This window comes from Vicugna pacos, chromosome 13, assembly GCF_048564905.1.
Source record: "Vicugna pacos chromosome 13, VicPac4, whole genome shotgun sequence".
NCBI classification, from domain to species: domain Eukaryota; kingdom Metazoa; phylum Chordata; class Mammalia; order Artiodactyla; family Camelidae; genus Vicugna; species Vicugna pacos.
The window spans coordinates 41,696,389-41,713,799 of NC_132999.1; the positions used below are offsets into that span (position 1 = coordinate 41,696,389).

The 17,411-nt window shown below is 51.4% G+C and overlaps 2 protein-coding genes across 22 annotated transcripts in view; one reads left to right on the top strand and one right to left on the bottom strand.

Annotated features, from left to right (window-relative positions):
- Positions 1 to 17,411, bottom strand: part of LOC107034401 (uncharacterized) — a 161,863-nt gene that overhangs the window by 132,457 nt on the left and 11,995 nt on the right. The gene's annotated exons all lie outside the window — the stretch shown is intronic.
- Positions 1,320 to 16,340, top strand: CSF3R (colony stimulating factor 3 receptor). 4 transcript variants are annotated; one of them, XM_072974746.1, is made up of 17 exons: positions 1,320 to 1,427; positions 2,726 to 2,780; positions 4,735 to 4,818; positions 7,899 to 8,195; positions 9,340 to 9,463; positions 9,607 to 9,794; positions 10,597 to 10,766; positions 10,876 to 11,029; positions 11,120 to 11,292; positions 11,580 to 11,793; positions 12,824 to 13,012; positions 13,392 to 13,493; positions 14,118 to 14,264; positions 14,366 to 14,506; positions 14,712 to 14,805; positions 15,051 to 15,132; positions 15,544 to 16,340. In XM_072974746.1, the coding sequence occupies exons 3-17, from the start codon at positions 4,755 to 4,757 to the stop codon at positions 16,021 to 16,023; spliced, it is 2,619 nt and encodes an 872-aa protein (XP_072830847.1). In that variant the 5' UTR covers positions 1,320 to 1,427; positions 2,726 to 2,780; positions 4,735 to 4,754; the 3' UTR covers positions 16,024 to 16,340. The 4 variants fall into 4 exon arrangements, with proteins under 4 accessions (XP_072830847.1, XP_072830849.1, XP_072830850.1 ...); XM_072974748.1 differs by having other exon boundaries at positions 15,054 to 15,132; XM_072974749.1 differs by having other exon boundaries at positions 11,120 to 11,199.

A 17,411-nucleotide genomic window follows, 5' to 3' on the forward strand; every position in this document is an offset into this window, starting at 1 on the left:
AAAATAATAATAGGAGAGGGGCCAAGGAGGGAGTAGGGCTTTGTAGGTCACTGAAAGGGCTTGGACTTTGAGTGAGATGAGAGCCATTGAGGGTTTGAGGCAGAGGATAACATGACCTGACTTCCATCTGATCAGTACCACATTGGCCACTGAAGAAACACTAGACAGGTGGAGGGACAAGGATGAACGGCAGTGGGGGAGTAGGGAGGGGGCTACCGCAATGATCCTGGTAAGAGAAAGGCTGGCTTAGAGCTGGCTGGTATTGGCTTAAGTGATATTTAGATTTCCAGTTTTTCATCAGGAATATATTCAACGTATGGCCAAGCTGTATTTTACAATGAATCCCTGTCTACTCAGGATTCTGGTTATATTTTCAAAGAAGCGTTAATGGGATTTGCTGAGCACGTGGGGCCTCTGGGATACCTCAGGGAGGTTACTGCAGACGGTTGGATATTCCGAACTGGAACCAGAAGTGGAGCCCAGGTCTGCCCCATGACAACAGACTCAGGAGCCCACTTTCCCTAAAAAGGATCGTAAGCTACACATACTCTGCCAGTCTGTTGGTACCTAACTTTTATTGGGTCATAACTCCAATAAATTATGAACAGACTGAAACCTCTTCAGAAAAATGTACAGAAAATTACTAGTAAACAATTATGGGAGAATTGTGGATACAGAAAGTGGAGGATATAAAATATAGTCTACTTCACTCAATGAAAAAACATTCAGTTAAGCAGAACCACTGTGAGTGAACGTTGCCAATTTCTAGTAAGCCTATGAAGAACCGAGCCTTACAGGTGACCCCCTTGCCTTGTTCCCAGAGTCCCCATTTCTCTGTCTGCCTGGCCTTTGGGCCGTGGTGGGGAACATGCAGTGAAGAGGGCAGCGGGGAGGAAGGTACCATGTTACAGAATTCCCTGTAGCCCCCTGAATACTGGGAAGCACCCCGAGGCTAGTGCCGAAAAGAGGCTTAGGACTGAGCAAGCCTTCAAGCCAGGGTTTGCCTCCCAGTGATGCTCCCCCCAGGGCATGGGAATAGCACCCAACCGGGTTGGAGCCTGGGCCCTGCCAGCATCAAACCTTCAAGGTCAGGAAATCCGGAGGCAGAGGAGGGGGACAACGTTGCCACATCCCTCAGCCCCTTTAAGACCCCCGAGGCAGGAAGGCTGCCCGGGCCTCACCAGCTTCCCTCCCAGGCTCCTTCCTGGGAGGAAGGGGCTGCCTGTGCCAGCTTCGGTCGACAATGCAAAGGAGGGAAGGAGGCTGGGCAGGTGTTGCAATCCACAGCCCCTGCGCCTGTCAGAGGCCAAGCCATTAACGACAGGGCTGGGGAGAGAAGCTGGGCTGCGGCTGTTTTCAGGAACTTGCCCTGAAGAGGAGAGCAGAGACCAGGGAGGCCTGGCGAGCGCCCACCCACAGGCTCCAGCGTGAGTAGGGGAGCCCCGGGGAGGGCTGGGCCTGGGGCTTGATGGGGCCCTGGAATCCCAGGTCCGCACCACCCACAGCCCCAGTTCTGCCAAGTGTGTGTATGCCGGGGGCCTACGCCTGGGGCCAGAGCTCCTGCCTTTGGGATTTGTTCCTGGGAACCAGGAGCCCTGGACGCTGGAGTCTCTTTTCCCAGGGTGCTTCTACTTTTTTGGGTGGGGGATGCATGGGAAGTCACAAACAGATAAACATCTCTTTGGGGACACTGAGCTGGGCTCAAAGAAAGGGCTGGACTCAGGGAAGGGCATAATCATCATTCCTCTCCGCATCTCTGTCCCTCGGAACCTGTGTCTCAACCGCTCCTGGTCTCCATCTCTCGCTCACTCTCCGTCTCTCTTTCCTCCTCAGCCCCTCTCTGGCTTGCCTTGGCTCTGAGCTCCCCTCTGTCTGTCTCAGAGTCTCGCTGTTCCTCACTCTTTGTCTCTCACGGTTCCCTTTGTCACTTGAGTATCTTTTGCTTCTCGGCCTCCCCATGCCTCGGCCCGTGTATCAGCATCCTTGTCTCTCGGGCTGTTTCCTCGCTCTACTTCAGTCTCTTGACATCTCTCCTGCCTTAGTCTTTATCTCCATGAGTCTCTCTCCATTGTTTTGGTCTGTGTTTCTCACTTTCTTCCTCTTTCCACCTGTCTCTCTCTCTCTCTCTGAACGACATCTGGGAAGTCCTCTCCCTTTGTTCATTCCCAGCTGCTCCTCCCCTCAACCCTCTTCCCATAGAAAGAATCTCCACGTGAAGGAGAGTAGAAAGAAGAGGGGAGAGAAGGGTGTGAGCTGGAGAAGGCGGAGGGGAGAAGGCTGAGTGTGATGGGAGGGAAAGGAGGGGAAAGAAAAAGGCGGGGGGGGGGGGCGGGTAGGTTGCAACGACCCCAGGGGACAGCGCTGTATGCCAGGACTCAGAAAGAGTCCAGGGAACAAGCCACAGTGGCTGGAGCCAAAGGGGAGACTGGAGGCCAAGGAGAAGGGGACCCAGAAACAGGGGGTTGAATCGTGCAGTGGGACACAGACAAAGCAAAGTGGCAGTCTTAGGAGGCTGCGGCCACGCAGCCTGCAAGCAGGGAAGGGAGGCACTAAACCATGCTGATCCCAAGAGGCTGTGGCCCGTTTTCTGGCACGTGAAAATAGCTCGGTTAGCGAGCACTTCCTCTGCACAGGCTCCAGGCTAAGGGCTCCTATCACGGACCATCTCATTTCACCCTCACCACACCCCTGAGAGATGGGCACTGCTGTTATCCCTCTTTCACAGATGGAGAAACCGAGGCCCAGAAAGATGAAGTAACTTGCCCACGGTCACCAAGCTGGTAAGTGGCAGACCTAGGGTTCAGACCAGGTGGTCTGCCTCAGAGCTGCGCCCCTAGAGGGTGAGACGGTGCTCCACCAGGTTCCAGATCCCACTCACCCAGGGTGGGGGGGGGCGCCCAGGGCTGCCGTTGGGGACCAGGCATTGAGGCCAAACGTGCCAACCACCAACAACCCAGGGAGAGGATGCCTGGGCCTCTCAGGGTTTGGGGTTGTGTTGTCCACTCTGGACAGGAGCCAACAGAGAGGGATGAAGTGGAACCTCGCTGGATACAGGCTGGGCCTGAAGCTGACCCCTGCTAGGGCAGCAGGGCTGGGATATGATCAAAACTGCATCAAGATGGGCATCAAAGTCCCAAAATCTGGGCCAAGGAGGCTAAATCTTCCCCAATGAGTGTGTGTGGTGGATAATCAAACTGGCATGCTGTAGGAAGGTTGCCAACCACTGAGTGGTAGACGGGGGTGCTCTGAACAGTTGTGCAGGTTTCTTACTACACAAAGCTGCCCAGCTGAGGAGCAAGTAGAGACTGAAATCCAGCCTCTTCTGTAGTTACCAGGTCCTAGTGTGGGACTGCATTTGTCCAGAGGAAAGGGTGCTTTTTTCCTGATTTGCCAAAAGGTGACTTATGGGCTAGCATTCACCTGGTACCCTGATACAGCAACATATATTGATAGACCAGGGTCTTAAAGTAAGACCCCTGCAGGCAGGAACAGCCTTGGTATCTGGGCAGTTCTTATTCACACCTCTGTCTTAGAGGGAGAGAAGTTTAATTCCTTCTGAGCACAGGGAATCTACTGGGACATCACCTACACATACGAGCTCATGTATGTACACGCAGGCTGGTCAGCGACCCCCACTGAGCTGTCACCAAGAGCATCAGTTAGTGCTGGAAGACCAGGTGTCTGGCCCCAAGACCCCAGTGGGAGCAGAGTGGAGGACTAGGCTGGAAGCCCACCCCAGCAGAGAGAACTTCACATACTTCCTCAAACTAATGAACTAATTAGCGAGAACTAATGCTCCCTCCAGCTGGGCACTGTCACCCTGACCACAGGATGCCTGGCCCTAGAAGGCCTCCAGAGGTCTGTGCCCAGAATTGGGGGTATCCTCTCAGCCCACCTTTCCGTCCAGCCATCACTGCAGAAGCCAGCTTCCCACAGCTGTAACGTGACAGCCCCTTGCCTCAGTTGCTCCGTGGAGTTGTCCCTTTCTGCCCGAGGGAGTGTCTCTGACCCTTTGAGCATGGCTCACCCAGGAGAGCCTGCCTATTATGCACGTGTGTGCAACCTGGGATGTGTCAGGGAGTTACCACCCCAAGCAATGGCCCTTGACCAATGGGGGACAGGAGTTGGTAGATAAATGTTCCCATCCTCTCTGCCAGCCAAGGGATGAATTGTCCCTTGGGTGGACAGTTCTGAGGTATGTTTGCATGACTCCTTGGAAGATACTAGTAGGACTGAGACCCAGTTGTCCATATAAGTGACAGACTTGATGACGCACCCTTGTGTTGGCTTTCTCTCCTTACCGGTTTCATTCTCCCCACTCCCTCACTCTGTTTCTGGAATCATCCCAAAATAAACTACCTGCATGCAAGCCCTCATCTTAGGCTCTGCTTCATGGGGGGGAATCCAACTAAGACAGAAGGGAAGGGGGAAGAATGCTGTTCCCTGCTGCTCCTTTCCCTGCTCTCTCCCAGAAGGCATATATAACAGTCAGTGGCTATCACTTAAAGAGTTGTTTCCTCTGTGCCAGGCACTGTGTGAAGCCCTTGACTTGCATAATTTTGTGTCTTCTTCTCAAAACCCTATGCAGTATAGGCTGCTGTTACCTCTATTTTGCAAAGAAACTAGGCTCAGAGAGGCCAAGTAACCTGGCTGAAGCCACAGTGTGGGAAAGCAAGGACTAAACTCAGCTCTGATTCCAAAGCCCATGACTTTAACTGTCCTCTCTGCCTCCAGGTGAGCACCAAGCTGGCACTATGGTGGGGCTGGGAACCTGCAGCCTGGCTGAAGCTGCTCTGATCATCCTGCTGCTCCCCAGAAGTGAGTGTGCCCAGGGGTGAGGGGGAATTACAGGGAAAGAAACTGTGGGTGAAGGAGGGAGTTACTTCACTGCACGGCCACAGTTCTCCTGGAATTCCCAGAGCATGCCAAAAGAACCGACAGGGCTACAGATGTGGTGGCCAGCCCAGAGAAGGCCAGGAGTACCCAGGTCTTGTCTGAAAGTCTCTGCTGGGGTGTCAGAAGACACCTCTGAGCCCTGTGCAGCCTTCATGGATAGCAAAGGGATCAGGGTGGAAGTCAGAAGGAGGCAGGTTTAATCCTGAAATAAAGAATCTCAGGTAGAGCTCTCCAATTATGGAAACTCTACCATCTCCAGGGATATGCAAGCCAAGGCCAGTATTGACAGGGATGCTGCACAGCAGGGGTCGACAAACTTCATCTCACAGTAATGTTCAGCTGTGTAGGCCACATACAGTCTCTGTTGCATGTTCTTTTTTTTAGTTGAAATATAGTCAGTTTACAATGTGTCAGTTTCTTGTGTACAGCATAATGTTTCAGTCATACATATACATACATATGTTCCTTTTCATATTCTTTTTCATTATAGGTTACTACAGGATATTGAATATAGTTCCCTGTGCTATACAGTATAAACTTCTTGTTTATCTATTTTATATATAGTAGTTAGTGTCTGCAAATCTTGAACTCCCAATTTATCCCTTCCCACCCTCTTCCCCACACCCCGTAACCGTAAGTTTATTTTCTATGTCTGTAAGTCTGTTTCTGTTTTGTAAATAAGTTCATTTGTGTCTTTTTTTTTATGTTCCACACATAAATGATATCATGTGGTATTTTTCTTTCTCCTTCTGCCTTTTCACTTAGAATGATGATCTCCAGGTCCATCCATGTTGCAGCAAATGGCATTATTTTATTTTTTATGGTCTAGTAGTATTCTGTTGTATATATATAACACAACTTCTTTATCCAGTCACCTACTGATGGACATTCAGGTTGCTTCCACATCTTGACTATTGTAAATAGTGCTGCTATGAACATTGGGGTGCATATATCTTTTCAAATTAGAGTTCTCTCCGGATATATGCTCAGGAGTGGGATTGCTAGATCATATGGTAAGTCTATTTTTAGTTTTTTAAGGAATCGTCATACTGTTTTCCATAATGTCTGCACCAAACTACATTCTTACCATTTGTTGTGTGTTCTTATTTGTTTTGTTTGCTTTTAACTCTTTACAAATATAAAAAATTGTTCTTAGCTTGCAGGCCGTACAAAAATAGGCAGCCCTAGCCCTGCTGTAGAGGGCTCAGTATCAGGTAGAGTTTAGAAGTAAACAGTTGGCAAGTTTCCTTCCAGTCAGAAATCCTGAGTCTATGAAGCCATAGGAGCCCCATGAACTGGCTCTGTGGCCCTGGGCAAATTGCTCCTTCTCTTAAGGCCTCAGCAGCCCCATCAGGAAAATGGACTGAAAAACATGTGCGAGAGGAGAGGAGGCATAGTGGGCAAGGTACAGTGCTTACTTCATACTTAAGCCCATACACATTCACCAAGGGCCTCTCTGTGCTAGGTGCTGGGAACACAGTCATGAGTGAAACAGCCGAGGTCTCTGGCCTCACACAACCTGTGGTCTAGCTGGGGAGGGAGGGCAGACAAGCACATAGTCACATGACTCTATAGGTATGAAGGAGAATAAGAACTTCGGGAAAGTTCAGAGGGCATGGCCCGGTCTGGTCGGTCAGGACCTGGTCTGGTTCCCCCACAAGATACCTAAATGTTAACCAGGTGAAAGAAGGGTAGGAGAGAGGAAAAGGGGCACCTCCAGGAGGAACAGCAGGGACAAAGGTCCAGCAGTTGGAGGGAGTGAGGCATTGTTAAGAAACAGCAAGAAGGGGTGGGTGGTTATAGCTCAGTGGTAGAGTGCATGTTTAACATGCACGAGGTCCTGGGTTCAATCCCCAGTACCGCCGATTAAAAAAAAAAGAAAAAGAAATAGGAAGAAGGCCAGAGAGAGTGGAGCTGAGAGAGCACGGTCTGAGCTGGAACCGGGAGGGTTAGGCAGGGGCCAAGCCACAAGGACTGTGAGAAGGATCTGGGTCTTTATCCCAACAAATACTTATGCCAGGCACTGTTCTAAGTGCCTTAACTGTGTTCTCACATCTACTTCTTCCAGCAACACCAAGGTAGGGGCTTTTTTATCCCCATTTTACAGATAAGAAAACTGAGGCTCAGAAAGTCTCAGTCACATACCAAAGTCACATAATTAATAAGCCCTAGAACCAGGCTCTAAATCTAGGCAATTCCAACATCCATGCTCTTTTTTTTTTTTGTCTGTTATTATAATTTTTTATTGAGGTGTAGCTGAGATACAGTATTATGTGTTTCAGGGGTACAACATAGTGATTTATAATTTTTAAAGGTTATATTCCACTTACAGTTATTATAAAATATCTGCTATATTCCCTGTGTTGTACCATATATCCTCGTAGCTAATTTATTTTATCATAGTAGTTTGTACCTCTTAATCCCCCATCCCTGTCTTGCCCCTCCCTTCTACAACAACCAGGCTCTCATCCATCACATGGTACTGCCTTTCAGAGCACTAACGTGCCGTTGAAGTGCCGTGATCAGGATAGGGTGACAATCAGATCTGAGTTCTGAAAAGATTGCTGTGGCTGTAGGGTTCTTATCATTCTAACCATTGTTTCGCCATCGCCGGGGAAGGTGGAGGGGACTAGTCTATCTGATGGTGTGCTGGAGATGGCTCGTAAGAGCTGATTGCGTACATCTCTTCCCAAGTTCACATTCAGTGATGTCACACTGGTAGCTGAAAATCAGCCATGGTGGGAATATTTACCAGGGAAAGCAGCCCATGCTACACACCAGGATCTGTTTCTCTCTGTATAGCCAGTGGATAAACATTTACCCGCAATCTATCTCCATCACCCCTGAAAGCCTCTCACGGTCCCCAGACACACTCACCCCGTTCCAGCCCATGTCTTGGGATAAAGCAAGAAGGTAAAGGCACTGAGTCTAGGAGTACTGAGTCTAGGAACCCAGCTCTACCAGACAGAGGCGTCACTTACAGCCCATCCTCTCCCACCCAGGCCTGGAGGAGTGCGGGCACATCAGCCTCTCAGCCCCCATCGTCCGCTTGGGGGATCCCATAACGGCCTCCTGCGTCATCAGCCAGAACTGCAGCCACCTGGGCCCCGAGCCACAGATTCTATGGAAACTGGAAGCAGAGCTTCAACCTGGGGGGAGGCAGCAGCACCTGCCGAATGGGACCCAGCTGTCCACCATCACCTTGCCCCACCTCAACTATTCTCAGGCCCTTCTCTCCTGCTGCCTGCGCTGGGGCAACAGCCTGCAGATCCTGGACCAGGCCAAGCTGCAGGCAGGCTGTAAGTTCCTGCAGCCATCCACCCACTCTGCCTCTTCCCTCCTGCCAATAAGAATAAGAGCTATTATTTCTTGAACTCTTGCTCAATAAGCACTTTATAAGCAAGATATCACATAATCTTACCTGCTGGTGGGTAGTGTTATTTAGCCCCATTTTGCAGGTGACGAAACTGAGGCTAGGGAGGGTAAGTGACATGCTAAAGGTCACAAACTAATAAGGATGGAGCCAAGACTGATATCAGGCAATGTGACTCCAAAACCAGAATACTCTGTTTGGCTACTGAGTAAGCCCAACTTCCCAACCATAGGAGGGGATATCCAGGGAGAACATTCTCTACGAGCTGAGCTTGCATCCAGCTTCTCCCCCACCCCAGTCTTAGCCTTTTGCTCAAATCAAGAGGATGGATTTGTGCCAAGCCAATGCATAATTAAAAACAAAGAAAGACCGGGGTAGGGTATAGCTCAATTGCTAGAGCGCATGCTTAGCATGCACGAGGTCCTGTTTAATCCCCAGTACCTCCTCTGAAAAATAAATAAATAAACCTAATTACCTCCCTCCCCCCTCCACACACACAAAAATGAAAGACAAAGTTTCTTGTTTAAGAATCAATAATAGTAACATAAAATGAATAAAAAGAAAAGAAAAAAGAGACAGAAAAAAAAAGAGAAACAAACAAACAAAAAAAGAATCAATAATAGTAAAAGCTAACACAGAGCATTTACTATGTGCCAGGCACTGCTCTGAGCACTGTATACATAGTAAGTCATTCAACCCTCACAATAACCCAAGGAGTAGGGCTATTACCAAGACCTCCATTCTACAGATGAGGAAACTGAGGCACAGAGCAGTTAAGTGACTTCAAGATCACACAACTAATGCATGGTAGAACCAGGATGAAAACCCAGATATACTACAGCATCATTGTCAAAGCGAGCAGAGTTGAGAGGGTTGGAGGCTTTGTTGTTTGTCCTGGTTCAGGCCTGTAGCTTGGTTTCCCCCAGGGCTGCCCCTCCGGGGTCACCCTGCATGGGGACAAGGTGACCCCAAAGAGAATGATCCAGAGCAAGGAAAAAAGGCCAACTGGTCCCAGTGGGAGCCTTCCATGGGGTCCTACCTGAAGCCCTCACTCTCCCCACCCTATACAGACCCTCCCGCCACACCCCACAACGTGTCCTGCCTCATGAACCTCACCACCAACAGCCTCATCTGCCAGTGGGAGCCAGGACCTGACACCCACCTGCCCACCAACTTCACCCTAAAGAGCTTCAAGTAAGTAGGGGTCTCTACTCCAGCTCCATTCCTTTGGGTCCTGGGGCGGAGCGTGGGTAGGACTGTGGGGGTGGGGGAGCCAGAGGCAAAGATAGGAGAGAGTTTCTTTCCCCACTGGACACCCAAGCTTGGCCTTTTGGCAGGAGCCGGGGTAACTGCCAGACCCAGGAGGACTCCATCCCTGACTGCGTGCCAGAGGACGGGCAGAGCCACTGCTCCATCCCACGCAAACACCTGCAGCTGTACCAGAATCTGGGCATCTGGGTTGAGGCCAAGAATGCACTGGGGACCAGCGTGTCCCAGAAGCTGTGCCTTGTCCCCATGGATGTTGGTGGGTGACGCTGGGAGTGGGGGAGTGGAGGGGCCCCCACAATGGGCAGATCCAGAGAATCACAGGGAGCAAAACAGAGACAGACAAGCAGATGCCAGAATAACTAGAGTAGAGGAAGAGAAGAGGGAAAAACAAAGTGGGATGCAGCTGCAGACAGAGCTAAGGAGACAGACAGGGACATGGAAGAAACGCACAGAGGCAAGGAGACACACTCATTTGCTCTTTCAGCAAATTTCCTGACGTGCCCACTATGCGCTAGGTACTGTTCTAGATGCTGGGGACACAGCAGTGAACAGCAAAACTCTTGCCCAGAATGTTATATTCTAGGGGGAAAGATAAATACAATAGAACGTCACATAATAAGCCCAATGAGGAAATTAAGCAGGGACTGGACAGGGAGAGCTGTGGGGAGGGAGGGTGCGGGGTTGGGGGTGGTTGCTATTTCAGGAAGGTGGTCAGGGAAGGCCTCACTGAGAACAGGACATTTGAAGAGATCTTTGAAGGAAATGAGGGAGCAAGCCACTGGATATCTGGAGGGGAAGTGCTCCAGGCAGAGGGAACAACCAATGCAAAGGCCCTGGGGCAAGAGTACAAAAAGGAGAGAGAAACAGACACACATACAGAGACAGATCAGAAACATGAGGACACAGAGAAGAGACACAGAGAGAGAAAGGCACAGAGATCCCATGAATGGAGACCCAGGGAGGAAAATGGAACCACAGACAGGGAGACAAGCGGGAGCTAGGGTAGAGCCCTAATGGGATGGTGCAGAGACAGTGCCTGACAACCCCTCTCCTCGCAGTGAAACTGGAGCCTCCCACACTGTGGGCCCTGGAGCCCAGCCCTGAGGTGCCCCCGCTCCAGCCAGGCTGCCTGAGGCTGCGCTGGGAGACATGGAAGCCAAGCCTGCATATTGAACAGAAGTGTGAGCTGCGCCACCAGCCACAGCTTGGAGAAGCCAGCTGGGACCTGGTGAGGTGGAGGACATCCTCAGGAGCCTGGGGTGGAGGGGAGGGTAAGTTGAGCTGGCCTTGAAGGGCAGAGGGATCCAGGCTCACAGCCACGCTCCACCTCCCACCAGGTGGGTGCCCTACCCTCCAGGACTCTCCGGTATGAGCTCTGCGGGCTCCTCCCATCCACAGCCTACACCCTGCAGATGCGTTGCACCCGCTGGCGCCTGCCTGGCCACTGGAGTGACTGGAGCCCCAGCCTGGAGCTGATCACCACACAACGGGGTAAGTGGGTGATGAGGGATTGGGAGCAGCCATCAGGACCCAGTCTGGCCTCCAGGGCCCTCCCTGATCTTCTTCTTACACCATCCACAGCCCCTATTGTCAGACTGGACACATGGTGGCGGCAGAGGCAGCTGGGCCCCAGGACAGTGGACGTGCAGCTGTTCTGGAAGGTGATGCCCTCTGAAGGCCATCCCTCCACCCCTGACAGACCCTGCGAGCTGGGGCTCAGGACTCCAACAGGGCTGGGAGGCTTGGATGCATTTGTATGTGATTTGTACGTACTTTGCCTGTGTCTAGGAAGCTGGGAGTGTCCTTCTGGACAGACTACAATGCAGGACTCAGTTACATGCCTGCTGCATACACCCACTTGCTTCTCCCTTCCCTCCCTCCTAGGACCCAGCCCAGGGGAACAGAGGGGAGAAAGGAGGGAGGGAGGAGGGCTGGCTCCCAGCCCAGGGGTCTGTTCCTGGGACATGTCCACCCCATCTAGAAGTTCTCCCTGACTCATGGCTGTACATCCCCTTACCTTTTCCTCCTCTGCCCACCACAGCCAATGCCCCTGGAGAAAGACAGTGGGCAGATTCAAGGGTACCTGGTCTCCTGGAGACACTCAGACCAGACTGGGGCAGACCCACCCCTCTGCAACACCACGGAGCTAAACTGCACCTTCCAATTGCCTTCAGAAGCCCGGGGGGTGGTCCTTGAAGCCTATAACACAGCCGGGACCTCTCGTCCCACCCCAGTGGTCTTCTTGGAAAGCAGAGGTAAAGGGGGCAGGCAGCTAGAAGAGCGTGGTGGTTAAGCATGTAAATTCAGAGGCTAGACTGCCTGTGTTCAAATCTAGTCCTGTCACGTGCTAACTGTGACCCTGGGCAAGTTACTTAACCTCTCTGGCCTCAGTTTACTCATCTAGCAAATGGGGATGATACAGTGCCTACCTCAAAGCATCGCTATTGAGATTGTATGAGTGAAGATGTGTGCCTGGTGCGAAGTAACCATTCCCTATATGTTAGCTATTATTATTATCATTAGCCAGAACCAGGTTAAGCTGGTAGTGGTGCCTGTACACACACACACACACACACACACACACACACAAGTCCATTATGCCAAGGAAACAAGAGAGAAACCCTTAAGTTTTTCCAGCTAGAACACAGTCCCTGAGTTAATTGGCTCATTCTCAGGGAATCAGGTGCCCCTGATCATGGATCACAAAGAGACTAACAGTAACAATAGCTAATATTCCCACTTACCAGCCACGTGACTTTAGGCAAGTCACTTAACCTCTCTGTGTCTCCGTTTTCTCATTGATAAATGGGGGACAGTAGTAGTGCCATGCAGTGGGACTGCCAGCCAACTCAGTGAATTAACACATACCAAGCCCCACACAGTGGTAGCTTTCAGCATGACCAAGCACTACTCGAGGCCAGGCCTGTTTCATTTCATTTAATTTTTCTTTCTTTGGTTGGGGGGAGGTAATTAGGTTTATTTATTTATTTTTAGAGGAGGTACCGGGGATTGAACCCAGGACCTCATGCATGCTAAGCATGCACTCTACTGCTGGAGCTATACCCTCCCACCATGTACCAACTCATTTAATCTGCACCACGACCCTATGAGGTAGAAACTTTTATCACCATTTCCACCTTACAGATAAGGAAATTGAGGCTCAGATGTTGACTTACCCAAGGTCACCCAGCTTGTAAGTAGCCACTGGTGGACTTGAACCCAGGCTTCTGGCTTCCAGGCCTGCATTATTTTCATTTTCATGCGTTCATCTCTTACTCTTTCCAGGCCCACCCCTGGCAAGACTCCATACTGTGGCCCGAGACCCTCACAGCATCTGGGTGGGCTGGGAGCCCCCCAGCCCTCAGCCTCGGGGCTATGTGATTGAGTGGGGCCTCGCTCCGCCCAGCCCCAGCAGCAGCCAGAAGGCCTGGAGGATGGAGCACAATGGAAGCATTGCAGGGACCCTGCTGCAGGGTGAGGCAGGCCTGGGGGCTGGGCAGGTGGGCAGGGCTTGGGGGTCAGGGGGAGGCACTTTACTCGACTGACAGTAGGCAAGGGGTGAGCTGATCCACCCCAAAGAAGCAGATCCCCTAGTCTTTCCTGATCCTACACTGTCCTCATCTCACATCCTCAGAATCAGGAAGACCTTCCTACAGTCTAACTGGATCCTCTCTTTCTACGGCCCTGATTCTGCCACCTTTCTAGCTCTCTCTTTCACTTTTTGCCCCTTACCCCTGCCAAATGGCTCACCCTGCAGTATGAGGCCCAGGTTATCCCTGGTCTGAGGTTAGCCCCTGACCCTCATCAGAGGCTAGCCCTGAACTAGGGTGTCGACCCCATTTTCTCTCTACAGAGAACATCAGGCCCTTTCAGCTCTACGAGATCACTGTGACCCCCCTGTACCAGGACACCAAGGGACCCTCCCAGCACATCTATGCCTACTCCCAAGAGATGGGTTCGTCAGCCACCAGGCCCCTTCTCAGAATCCCCTCCTGTCTCTCAAGGCCTGTCTAGGCCCCCAAAATCAGGAATGTGAGGGAACACTCCCTTCCTCCCCTGCCTCTAACCCAGAAGAGGGTCTCTCCCAGTCCTAAGATTACCCCTGGTTTATGCTGGACCCCTGCAGCTGGAAAGAAATCAGGTGGTAGGGTAATAGAAATTGGGCAGTGAGCTCAGAAATTCAGGAAGCAAGTCTGGCAAAAATTGATCAATTGTCCTGACAGCAATCAGGCATCCCATGTGATAGAAATTAGACAGAGGGCCTGGCATATGCAGAGAGTGAGTGGCAGAAATCAAACAGTAAACGAAATAAAATCAGGCCTGGCAGAAATCAGGTAGCGAGGCTTTGCAGCCAAAGAGAAGCAGGTTCAAATCCCAGCTCAGTCCCTTACTCACAGCTGATGGGATTCAGTGAAAGTTCCTGGGAAGATAAGGCTTGGACAGGAGTCCCCCATGCTCTCTTAAATCGCCCACCCCTGCAATATGTCCCAATTCTTGGGTCTGGGGAGCCACAAGAAGTCCACCTGGGGCTCCACCCAGCCCGCTCCCTGTCAGCCCCTGTACCTCTCTCTTCCGGCAGCCCCCTCCCATGGCCCAGAGTTGCATCTCAGGCACATTGGCAAGACTTGGGCCCAGCTGGAGTGGGTGCCTGAGGCCCCTGAGCTGGGGAAGAGCCCCCTGACCCACTACACCATCTTCTGGAACAATGCTCAGGACCAGTCCTTCTGTAAGTCTATCCTCAGTGACCCACAGCCCCAGAAGGCCCGGAGAGGTTGTTGGGGAGCCTCAGCATCCAGGTCCAGGCTGACCATTCTCCTCTACTCCCAGCCACTGTCCTGAATGCCTCCTCCCATAGCTTTGTCCTCCGTGGCCTGGAGCCTGCCAGCCTGTACCATGTCTACCTCATGGCTGCCAGCCAGGCGTGGACCATCAACAGTACAAGCCTCACCCTGATGACATTGGCCCTAGGTAAGAGGAGAAGAGGGCTGGCCAGACAAGGCTGTTGGGAGGGTGCTTCATCCAGAGGATCTTCATTTGAAAGTAGACAGGCCTTGCCTGGATCCCCTGGTTTGAGGGAGGAAACCCAGCTCTACCCTTGGATCCCAGTCTGAGGCAGGAGGCCCAGTCCTACCTGCATGCACTCTAACCTCTTCTGACTTCTTCCTCACCCCAGAGGAGTCTGAGCTGCACATCCTCCTGGGCCTGTTAGGTCTCCTGGTCTTGTTCATCTGCCTCTGTGGGGCTGCCCAGCTCTGCTGCAGACCGAGGTGAGTTTTTTTTGGAGAGACCTGACACCTAGCTACTCCTGCCTGCAGGGAACTGCAGGCCTGAGTGAGCCAGTCTGAGTTCCTCCCAGCCTTGCCAGGCCTCAGGGCCCAGGTCTGGGAGTCAGGCCCTTCATCTTCTCCTCACTGCAAGGGGCCATCCCTTCAGCTGCTGGGAGTAGGTGGGAGAAAGGACGGAAAGACAGGAGGGCATGCCTGACCCAGCCTTCACCTGCCCTCTTCTCCAGCAGGAAGAATGCCCTCTGGCCAAGTGTCCCAGACCCAGCACACAGCAGCCTAGGCTCCTGGGTGCCTACCATCATGGCAGAGGTGAGAACACTGGAGGGAGAGGGAGATGGGTCTGAGGGTATTGGCCTAGGCTCAAAGTGAAGGGATACCCTTCTCAGGATGAGTACTCAGGCCTTCCCATCACCTCACCTCCCTTTGGAGCAAAGCAGACCTGAGTTTGAATCCCAGCTCTACTTATTTCAAAGCCTTCATGACTTCACTGTGAAATGGGACTAATCCTACCCAGAATTGTTCGGGAGATTCACCAGGCTAAGTCTGAACAGCACTTAGCATGTCAGAACAAATGAGATGCTTTGCATCCTTTGAGTAACCCTTTGAGTTCCAGCAAAGAGCAGCAAGAATGCCCCACAACTGCCCCAACTCAGGAAGGGACAGTGGCTAGGGCAGGCATCTGAAATGAACCAGACCCTCACCCCACATCTTTCTATGCAGGATACCTTCCAGCTGCCCAGCCTACGGGACCCTGGCATGCCACCCATCACCAAGATCACAGTGCTGGAGGAGGAAGAGAAGAAGCCAGGGCCCTGGGAGTCCAATGACAGCTCAGGGACCTGCAGTCTCCCCACTCTGGTCCAGGCCTATGTGCTCCAGGGGGACCCAAGAGTACCTTCCACCCAGTCCCAGTCCCAGTCTGGCACCAGTGACCAAGTCCTTTACGTACAGGTGCTGGGCAGCCCCACAGACCCAGGGCCAGGGCACTACCTCCGCTGTGACTCCACTCAGCCCCTCTTGGGGGGCCTCACCCCCAGCCCCAAGTCCTATGAGAACCTCTGGTTCCAGACCAGCCCCCTGGGGACCCCAGAGCCCCTAGTTCCAAACCCAGAGGACGACTGTATCTTTGGGCCTCTGCTTGACTTCCCTCTCCTGCAGGGGCTCCAGGTTAGTGGGGTGGAGGGGCTCGGGGGCTTCTAAGGCTTCCTGGGACTCCCCACCTGGGCCTACTTCTTGATAAGCCTGGGTCATCCAGAGGAGAAGGTCAGTACACTCATCACTGAAAAACCAGCCAGTCCCAGGAAAGGCAGAAAGGCTCCCAGTCTCCCCTATCTCTGGCCCCCAGCACCACTCCCCCATCCCCTCAATCTCTGTGGACTGGGTCTCCCACTTTAAAGGCCAGCGAATGCTTTGTCCAGCCCCGCCCACTAGCCTTTTGTACTAGTTTCCTATAATTTTAGTCTCTTAAACTAGTTTATGGTGTGGTTTGGTTTGGTTTGGTTTTGAGAAACTGTTAAGTGTGCCTGAATCTCTATTCTTTTTCTTTTCAAAGCCCTAGCAGTCGGTGGGGGGGGGGGGCGGGCAGTGATACTCCTCAGAATCGTTTGTTTCTTCCTTCCTTAATTCCTTCATTCAACCAGCCCTCACCTAGTATCTAGGCGCTGTGCTGGCAGCAGGGGTTCAAAAATGACTAGGCTCAGTCCATCCTCAAAGAGCTGCTATCCTAGTGGTGACTTGAAAAATGACTACTAGGCCACAGTGGCCAGGGTTACCAAGGGAGTCACAGAAAACTATGCGACATTGGGAACAGACCTTGGAAAAGAATAACCCCTGTTGCAGAAGTGTAATTCAAAACAAAAATCTCCCACCAGTCTAGAAAACCTCTCCACAAGGGAAGAAGAGGAAGAAACAGTTTTATGATTGGATGAAAATTAAACCAGAATGTGATGCGAGTCACAGGCAACCTACTCAAGAGCTTGCAAACACCCTTTTACACAGCCAAGCTTTACACAACTTACTGCACACATTTTCTCAAGATAAACAATAACTAGTCCTCAAGCAAGAGGACTTGATAGCACTATTGGTCACACAGGGGTCATCCTAAATATAGCTAGGAAATGGGGTAGCCACCTGGGTTTGCTAATTGCATTTATCCAAAGGAAAAATAAATTTTTCATGGCTTTATGAGAGGAGGGAGGTTTGCAACTTGGAGCTGGACACCAGCTGAAGTTAGTTTCCTACCCTTCTGCAAACTGGGAGACAGGAGCACTATCTTTTTAAATGATTACATTTCAAACAGACGGTTCCCAGGTCCTAGAGAAAGACATTCCTGAGTTGTAAAACTGGCAAGAGGCTTATTTAGCTTTTTAAAAGATTTATGTATCTCTCAAAAGGGCAGAGAAAGAATTCACAGTTACATGTACTCTAAGGTAAATGCTCTAAGAAAAGCAAGAGGGAGAAGATTCTTTCCCTTTTTTGCACCAAGGAAAATTAAGATTTCTTTTTCCTACTTTTAATATGCATTTGTCCTTATGCCCCTCCTTTCACAAATATCACAGCTATTATTTCTTGAATGCTTACTATATTCC